The sequence below is a fragment of the Lates calcarifer genome, unplaced genomic scaffold (assembly GCF_001640805.2).
Source record: "Lates calcarifer isolate ASB-BC8 unplaced genomic scaffold, TLL_Latcal_v3 _unitig_5982_quiver_2698, whole genome shotgun sequence".
NCBI classification, from domain to species: Eukaryota; Metazoa; Chordata; class Actinopteri; family Centropomidae; genus Lates; species Lates calcarifer.
Window position 1 is genome coordinate 1 of NW_026117824.1, and position 10,100 is coordinate 10,100.

Genomic DNA, 10,100 nt, shown 5'->3' on the forward strand with positions numbered 1-10,100 from the left:
AACCAACGCCGGCACGCCGAGCACAAAAACCAAAGAGCTGCCCTGCTTATGAAAAAAGGATGAACCTAAAAGTCCCATTATCCCGACAATGACACATCACCCTCAGCTTCAATAAGCTGCCGTTTGCAGATTATGAAACATTAAGAAAGGCAGTGACGGGGCTCAGGTCAGAGGTAACCTGCAGACTCGGTTTAAGATGCAGGTTTGCAACTTTGCCTCCACTAACACTGCACTTCTGCTCGGCTGTTACAGCGAGCGAGCACGCAGGAAACACCGCTCTGTTCAATCATGGAAGCTGTTCTTTGATCAGGTTTCCTCCCCACTTTTCAACATTTAATTAGACGGACACACACCCAGTCCACTCGCAGGGCGAGGGATAAACTGCTGACTGTACTTCCAGCAGGGACGAGTATTTTAATTACTCATTTAAGTCGATTAGTTGTGACATTATTGTTAACACACGTTCCCTCCCCCCAAACCAAAATAATGTTCCGGTCACCTGATCACCTGACATTTTCAGCCGACTACTTTCTTAAAGTTTCAAGTCACGTTACCATCACTTGGTTGTGTGTGTCCTTCTCATGTTTTTAGTAAAGATACGTGGCGTTCCCTCGGTGCGGCAGACCAGGTAGAGACAGGCGGCGATGACGTGCGACGCCTTGCGGCCGCGGGTCAGGTGTTTTGTCAGCGCCATCTTGTAGAAATTGAAGGCCGTGTCCAGACAGTGCTGGTTCATCTGCAGCTGGTGGCCCAGAGTGTTGATGTGCTGTTTGGCTGCAGACACACACACACACACCACACACACACACAGGCATGACAGGTTAAGAAACACTATAATAAAACACTTAAATCATTAATACAGAGACAGCAAAAGGAAAGACACAGCGGCCTGTAATTACGTAGACTGAGTGTAACTGTACGCAAACAAACAAGCACGAGGATTCCATTACACACACGTGCAAATGTACACACATAACTACGTCCTTACACGCCATCTTTAGACACACCACACACACACACCCACACACACACTGAACGGACCAGTTCAGAGGTAACGACAGGTGGAGACTCAAGATAAAAGTGTTTATAATTACTGCCGCAGAGCTGCAGGGTGTGTGTGTGTGTGCGTGTGCGTGTGTGCATGAGTTCATGACCTCGGATGATCTCAACATGTTGAGTACCCTCACACTCACACTCACACACACACAACCAGATGTGTGCGACCACCTGAACTGAGTGTGATGTCTGGGAATGTGAGCGGCTCTGAGCTCATCGAGTCTCATCATGATGTTCAGTTTAACACAGAGAGATATGAAACCAGCAGCAACTCAACATCAACATCACACACACACACACACACACACACACACACACACACACACACACACACATAATTACTCCAAACCATGTCTGTTTCTCAGTTTCCTGTTCTGAACCAGTCTTTTGTCCGTCCAGTCAGACATCAGCCAGCACTTTGGTGAAAGCTTGTTAAAAAAAAAAAAAAAAACAATTTCAGCATTATCCAAAAAGTAAAGATGAGATTCTCTGGATCAAATAGTTGCCCCATCAGTTGTTGTCTTGGAGTTGTGTGTCAAAAAGAATCAAAACATTTTTTTCTACATTAATTTAAACACTAACATTCAGGATACAAACAGGCGCAGCTCAGTCGCGGCTTTGAGGAGAAACAGAAGACAAGAAAATAGAAAAAATATAGAAAATTACTTCTATTACAACAACTTGCTGAAACTAGAATCACCACCTCACCTCCGTCAACCAGTGAAGTTGCAGCAACTATGGTCACAACCTCCCCTCCTGTTCTTGGCGTTGAATAACGACCAGAAAAGTGTTTCTGCAGAACATTATGAGCTCACAGTGACCTTGACCTTTGACCTTTGACCACCCAATTGTAATCAGTTCATCCTTAAGTCCAAGTGATTATTGGTGCCAAATTTGAAGAAATTCCCTCAAAGCGTTCCTGAGATATTGGACCGAAATTCGTCACAGACTTCATTAATTTAGTGGATTTTGAGAGACTACAAGATCATTTTATCTAGTCGTCATTCTTGGTCTCCCTGGATACTAAAACTACAGCTAACAGTAAAAATGATGAGGATGTTTTATGGTTTATGTGAATGACTTCTTCAGCTCTGACACTGAACGCTGCTCAGTTTCCTGATATGAAAATGTCAAGCTGTAAATCACTTCGCTCGCTCCAGCGTCTCTTCAAAGAAAACTGGCCTTGTAGCCTCCATTAGAGACACAACAGAGGACATGTGCTACATTTATACATAAAATCCACAAACCCAAAAAAGCAGGAAACCATCAAACACAAACTGAGCAAACACCTGGAGGCGATTCACAACTTTATAAAAATATAGAAATATAATAACACAAGCTAAAAAGGATGTTTTGCATGTGTTGCTTTGGTCGGTGCATTTTAAACACGACAGTTAATTTCTACTGATTCCCACCAAGTCTGTGTCACAGATAATAAGTAGGGCAGAGGCTGTAGAGAACTCCTCTTCCTTGGTTTTTTTTTTTAAAACATAAAAATAAAGAACTTAAGTTTCCTGCCCTTTACACGACTCTTCAGCTCAAACCTCTAAACAGCAGCTGATTCCTTCACAGGCCCTGAGCGCTTTAAAATCACTGTAAACCGTGGCCTCTTGGGGCTTTAATAACACCTCATAACATTTACATGAACAGAAACTGGGACACCTCGAAGCTCAGTGGTATTTTACACATCCACAGGATCTGAGGAAACTATCCAGGGAGCTTAATCCACACCTGGATTAAAAACCAGGTAAGTTATGAGCTATGTGAACAGGGGTGTGAATATTATCATCAGGATATCACTCATTAAAAGACAAGCTGTCAGTTTCAATACTACACTCCACTATGAGAAAGACCTGTTTTATAAAGCCATGTTCAAAGCCACCAGACTCCATTGACAAAAACAGGAATTTTACCAAGCAGAGCACAGGAGCTTTTGGTCTACTCCTGCCTCCATCTGTTTGTTTGTGTTATTATTGTTTGGTACTTTACTTTAATAAAGGATCTGAAAAGTTCTTCCACACTGAAAGTTGCACAATAACAAAAACAAACTAACAGACAGAGGCAGCATTAGACCAGAAACTCAAGCATTCTGCTGGCTAAAATTCCTGTTTTTGTCAGTGGAGTCTGGCAGTGATGCATAGAGATGTTTCTGGTTAAACAAAAAGGATCTTACTCTTTGATTAAAGGCTCTGTCTCTGTAGGAATCCTCTCCATAACGCTGTCAGACATTTATAACAACAATTTTAGTGAGTAGCGGATGAGCCTAGCTTAGCATAAACTGTCCACAGCTCAAAAATACACCAGCACCTCCACACATGCACCCTTTGTAGTCGTGTCCACCTGAGGCCTGTACTATGAAGCGAGGTTACTGGCAGGGTAACTTCAGGAGTAACTTAGTGACGTCAGGTGTAACTTCCAGATTAACCCGTGCTACTAAAGCTGGATAGGTTTTCGTCCAGTTATCACTCTGCTTTTAACCTCTTGATAAAATATCTGCCTGTCTCACGTCCAGTTGTTCCACCTCCTTCACCAGTTTGTGTCTTACTTTGCTCCGTAAAGCTGCAGAGCTGCTGATAATTATGCATCGATGCATTCGTACACCTTCTAGCTTCATGTGTAGATTTAAGGGAATCAGACTCTCAGTTTTTTCACTGCGGCTCCACTTTGTGATTCAGATTGTATGTTTTCACACAGAAAATCTTGCCTGCAGCAGTTTTTAAAACTACATTAAAATTCTAGTCATCACGCCTACACTGCAGCGTGCTGTGGACCCATACATGAGGGACTGGTGATACATTACTGCCCGACTCAAATACACAAATACAAGAGGAGGAGGCAGGGTTTGTGCTCCCAGACATGAATCAGTCGGCGGTGAGACAGAGGAGGCGCAGACGGCCGCTGGGGGAACTTTGTGGAGGACAGAAAAAAGAAGGAGAAGAAGAAGAAGAGCTGCTCCTCTCAGAGACGCCTGCAGACTCACAAAGCCATAGACGGCCATAAATCTCCCTACAGACCTAACACACACAGAGCATGACAAAGCTATTCCACCAGCTACACACACATAAAAACTCGCCTACACAGACTTAAAGGAATAGTTCAACATTTCTTTAAGATGATCAAAAATTCACTGTACGCTACAGACTTTATAACCCTTTACAAGTATATTTTTCTGATATGTAAACATATTAAAACCAGACTGTCTCTCTTTGAAGGACAGGGACGTCTTGGCTGCAAAGGTCAACAGGAAAACTTTCCATTCTCTCAGACGAGTTAATGGTTAAAACAGTGGAGTCAACTGTTGAGAAAGGGTGGAGGCATTTTACAATAAAGTGGCTAAAAGCTCTGTAGCATCATTCATCCTCAACGTCTACAAGAATTCAACTAATTTTCCGATACATAGCTGATTAGGCTCAAACATTTTAGGCAATTACACTTTAATCAACTGTAGCCGGTTCATAAAAATTCACCATTAGCATAACAAGCTCCATATGTCTGAATAAAACATACCTGCTGTCGATTAAAGCAACATTATGCAGCTACTCCACCTTGAAATAACAGCTTCAAAATCATTTTGATGGTACACTGACTTGTAATAAGAAGAGTGGAGCTCCTGTCATTCCCGCTCTGCTCCCTGAACAACGAGCTCGGCAGTTCTTTCTTTGATTAATTTTACGTTTATGTTCTGTGCGTGAGCTGTAATTACAACTCGTACCTGTAGAGGCCGCTGTTGTCACTGCTTATTGAACGTTACATAATGTTGCGTTAAGAGGCGACGGTGAGTTACAGGGTGTCCACATGTACGGACTCAAAAGCTAGAAAAACAATAGAGAACAAGAATCACATTGCATTCTGGGTAGTTGCCGCCATTTTGTTGTTCACGCAGAACCAAAACAAAGACAGACAGTGACACATGGACGAAGACCCTAAAGAACAGAGACCTGAGCTCTTGGTCCTGCTTTCAAGTCAGAAACCAGAAAAGCAAAAGCCTAGTCTACTTGCACTTGTGTGAACAAAGGGCCCATAATGCATTGCGTTGCTGACGTGAACAGACCCTGCTAGCTACATGATAGCAGGCAGCAGGTCGATGGCATTTCAAGTGTTTGAAGTTTGCTGTTCCGAATGTTTTCGTTGTTGTTCCTCCACAGCTTACGTCGGACTTACAGGTGGGTTTTTTGAACTTTGAACAGAGCCAGGTGAGCTTTGTCTCTCTGTTTACAGTCTTTATGCTAAGCTAAGCTAAGCTAAGTTAAGCTAAGCATCTCCTGGCCTCTCCCTGAAGCTCAAACTGTTCCTTTAAGCAGCGTGTGACAGTGATATGACCCTATTAACACACACACATGCAATCAGACAGCTTGGCAAAAACATCCCAAACAAAACACACACACACACACAGAATTACAAAACTTTTTTCCCCTCACACACACACACACAGAATATAAGAGAAGTATTCCCCAATCCTCTTCCTCATATCTTCTCACACACACTGTGACTAAACTAATCCCCTCTCCACACACACACACTCCTGTATCTACACACTCTTCATTACTCAGCGTCTGCTGCAGGCTGACAGCTCTCTGAGTCTGCGGCTCCGCGTTGCTGAAACATCGTCAGCTGAGCAGACGGTCGTCGCCGCGGTAACCAGCTGCTCGCCATCGTACTGCTCGAGCTCTGGCTCTGTGCCCGACAGCCTGTCAACCCTCAGCAGAGCGTTGTGTCTTTTTCTGCAAGGTGTTGTGCTGTGTTGTGTGTTTTTTTTTTTGAAGATGTTTAAAATAAAATTGTCAGCGTCAGGTCCGGGGCCCCCCTCAGGCTCCCTCCTGGGGCCCCAGACGAATGAGGAATGATTCAGCTTTAGAGCCTGACATATATATATATACACACATAGAGAGGGCCAATGTTTTCAGCTGACACTGGCTCAAAAATATCCCACAAACAGAGAGGAAAGAAGCATGTCTCACCCCAATAAAGCTGCAACAATTAGTAGATTAATAATTTAGTTGAATCAGCAGCTGTTTTGATCATTAATTAATCCTCTCAAATTAAATGATTTGCTGCTTTTCGTCCTGAGTATTTGGGGGATTTGGACTTTGTCAGTTGGCATTTTAAAGACATCACCTGCTGGTTTTTGGCATTTTTCCAGACTAAATGATTAATCTACTAATTATTTTCTTGGTTAATCAGTGACTGAAAATGATCATTAGTTGCAGCCCAGGACAAAATCTACCCTTTGCTTTTCAAGTGAATTACAGCAATTTCTCCAAACAGTGCAGCCTTCCTGTTGAACTGTCATTATCCAGATGAGAGAAGCTCTGAATTTAAATGAGCTCTTCTGGGGTGTTTTAAAAGAAAAGTTAAACGTTTTAGCATCTACACTTATTTCTTCAGAGAAGAAGTGTGAATGCAAGAGAAGATTGATACCACTCTCATGTCTGTGTGATTCGAGAGGCGGTTACATTAGCTTAGCATAAATATGAGGCAGGGTGGAAACAGACTCCGTACAAAGCCTCGCAGCACCTTTAAAATATGTTGTGTCTTTTTGTTTTGTTTGGACTTTTAGGAAAAAGTGTTGGAACGAGACAAGGTGAGCACATCCTGAGTCAGCGCTGTAAACTGCAGTGGGTCCACACAGACTGAAAACATTCACGTCACAGTTTACGAGACTGTTGCGAATCATCTACCTGACTTTTTTAACCTATTAGTCTTTTTGTGATTTGATTTCCATTTTACACATCACGCAGCTCAAACCAAACTATGTACAACAAATAAAACACTTTACACAAACAAACATTTACGCATTACTTAGAAAAGGCGCAACAGCAAAAATCAACCTTAGGATTCTGATAATCAATACTGGATCATTCAAATAAAAATCACAATAAATCAGAAAACTATTTACAATATTTTTATCCAGCCCTGTCGTTAAATTTCTTCAGCTGCTGTTTCCAAGGTCAAAACTGAATTTTGTATTTATATTCTAATGTGTATTTATTATATTCTTATAGTTCATCTCTCAAAGCTTTATTCTCAATTCAGATCTTTAGGACAGAGTGTCCACGCTGGTATTTGCACGTGTTCAGATCAGATTTGTGTGTCCAGACATCACTAACATATCTGGATGGGTTGCTGTGGGTAACGACGCAGGCGTAGCTACGTTGGCGACGCAGCTTTCCGATGCGGAAGAATAAAAACCGGGAGGGTCCCTCATCTCGTTTCTCCTCAAAGACCGTTCTAACCATCTGTTCTCGTTTTCCTCCATAGAGCTAAACAAGTCTATCTCAAAAGCAGTGAAGAAAAAAACAAGCAGCTGTGACTTTAAGAAGCAGAATGAGAGGAGCTCTTTGAACAAACAGGATAAAAAGATTCAAGGTAAATCTCTGAAAATGTTGAAAAGCCTTTAATTACTCTGCTGTTGCATCAGATGAGGTTTAAAACACCAACGTGTTGCTGCCACAGCGATTCAGAGGAGAACCTCTGCACGCGACATGAAACAAGATTAAATCAAATGTTTAAATCCACATTATCTAAAACATGCTGAATATGAAGAAGATATGAGGACATTTTCCTGCAGCTTCTATAAAATCCACATCACTGCCTGAAAGCTAAAAAAGTTCTCTGAAGTCGTCTTTATCATTTTGTCTTGATGCTCAACAACTCAAAACAAAAACTTCTGGCTTATCAGAAGAAGAAAGAGACAAAACACACACACTTCCTGTTTTCTAAAAACAGAAAACCTCCATCATGAAGATCTCACAGCTCAAAACAGATTTAAACTTATTTCACTTGTCACATGAAAAAGAACAAACAGCTGTTTAAATGTGCAGCAGATGCTCTTACAGACTTTAATGTTGGTGTGTGGCGCCCCCTGCTGGTCACTCACCTTTCTGCAGCGTCTGAGCTCGGGACTCCCTCCCTGTGAAGTGCACATCTCCAAAGGAGGGATGTTTAGCTCCAGCTGGAGACACAGAGGAGAGATGCCATTAAAAGGGGATGAGACAGGAATAAACCTACAAATCTGTAGCAATAAGAACAGTTTGATGTCTTATACACATCAGAGAAACTATTTATTTGTAGGAATGACATTTTTGTGCAGTTACCTCCCAAACTTGTTAACCTGAATTCAACAGAAAATAAAAGTAACTCAGCATTATTTTCAATATTAATTAATTTTCCAATTAAATGATATTTTACTCTAAATCAACTGTTTAGCCTTTAAAAAGGAAAAAAAGTTAAATATCCACTACCATTTTACACACAAAAACCAAAAATATTTTTGACTTTTTAAAAAAAGCAAATCAGCACTTTTCAGAAGTTGCTTGAAAAAATAACATCAATAGTTGCAGATTAATTTCTTAACCAGTTGTTAAAGCTACAAAAAGTAGATTCTTCTCCCTTGTGTCATTTCTTCAAACCTTTAATATGAAATAATTTATTAATTTTTTATCTTTACCTTTCAGCCTTTTAAAGTTACTCTGGTTTTATCTCATATCTACCCTACAAAAGACCAAAATACCCTGAACATGCACCACACGAATGAATTGAATTGAATGAATGAACTGCATTGTAATACAACAGCACCATCTACTGGACAGTTAATGAACTACACCACAGAAAATAAAATCAGAGCAGCAGAAGTCACCTTGTGCAGACTCAGCAGGAGTAAAAAGTCATGCAGACTAAAGGTCAGAGATAATCTGGAGGTAAATGTTACACACAGAGATAAGCAGCTGTGTAACAACACACACACACTAACTCAGAAAACCATTATATAAGAAGCACGCTGTTCCTGAACACCAAACATCCAACAAGAGGAAACTCACCATTTGTTTTGGTTTTATGATTCAGTGACTTTATGAATCATCACGTGAAACTGAGACCATTCACTTTCTGAAGGACTTCAAATGTACCAGGATTTTATTGCTTCAGAAAGCAACTCAAAAAACATACATTTCTTATTTCGGAAAAGTAAAAAAGAAAAACAGAACATACTTTCAAATATGGTTTGCATTTTTTATTCATGTTCTTTTTACCTCCACCATGGAGGTGATGTTTTTCAGTCTGTTGTGTCTCATATTGAAGCAATTTGTACCAAATTTGGTGGAATGAAGGGATTTGGACCAAAGAAGAGCCCATCCAATTTTGGTGCAGATCCTGGAATTTTCTTTAAACTTGACGTCAACTTTCTATCTAGGTCACTTCTCACTCAACTGTCATACAATCCAAACAGAACATGTTTTGATGACAGTCAAAATGTGTGAAGCATGGTCCAGATATTAAAAAACACCCAGAAATACTTCAGGACAGCATCCATACCAAGCAACAAAGACAGCCGACTGTGTTTGCTAACAAATACCTGAGTTATAGACAGTCTCTTTTCTTAAATAATGAAACCACAACAAAAATCTTCTAAGAAGCAGGCTCCTGACTGGTTCGGATTCACATCAAGGAATGAGTAAACAGTTTAAATTCAGAACAATAAATGTCCTCTACAGTGGAGTTCTAAATGCAGCTCTAAATTTAACTCACATCAAGAAAAACAACAAAAGTTTAACACTTTATTGTGGCAGCAATTTTTCTTTTGCAGCTTCAAGTAAACCGCATGTTTTCTGGTGTAATTTCATATTAGTAGCTTCTCTGTTAATGAGCTGATGCTCCATTTAAACTCAGCTACAGTGGAGGAGAGTTAAGACAGAAATGATTGTACAGCTCCACAAAAGACAAACATCCACACTCAACATGTTAATGTGAACAAAATATTCTGGTCTTTGCCCTTACTCCAAAAGAAAGTATTCCTACTGAGCTGTTTACATGGCTGGTAAAAATGAATATTCCTGTTTAAATACAGCAGTGCGTAGACTTCTCCTAAAACCTGATATGAGCAGATGCAGTTTTCTTTCCACAGGTGAATCATCCTCACCTTCTGCAGAGACGAATTGCCCGCACAGCCAGCGACCCTCCGCCTCCCGTCTCTACGAACTCCACCTCGGACACGATGATGTTGTCCTCCAGCACGGAGCCGCAGCCCATACAGACCGCATCGCCACGCG

General features: G+C 41.0%; 1 protein-coding gene across 1 annotated transcript; it reads right to left on the minus strand.

The window, feature by feature from the left end:
• Positions 1 to 600: 600 nt before the first annotated feature.
• On the minus strand, positions 601 to 10,095 carry LOC108879180 (transcription factor IIIB 90 kDa subunit-like; the record flags this gene model as incomplete). Its single annotated transcript, XM_018670377.1, is given in 4 exon segments — positions 601 to 774; positions 7,934 to 8,008; positions 9,971 to 9,992; positions 9,994 to 10,095. Coding segments are annotated over 4 exon segments (373 nt in total), but the record flags the coding sequence as incomplete, so codon positions are not given.
• Positions 10,096 to 10,100: the final 5 nt, after the last annotated feature.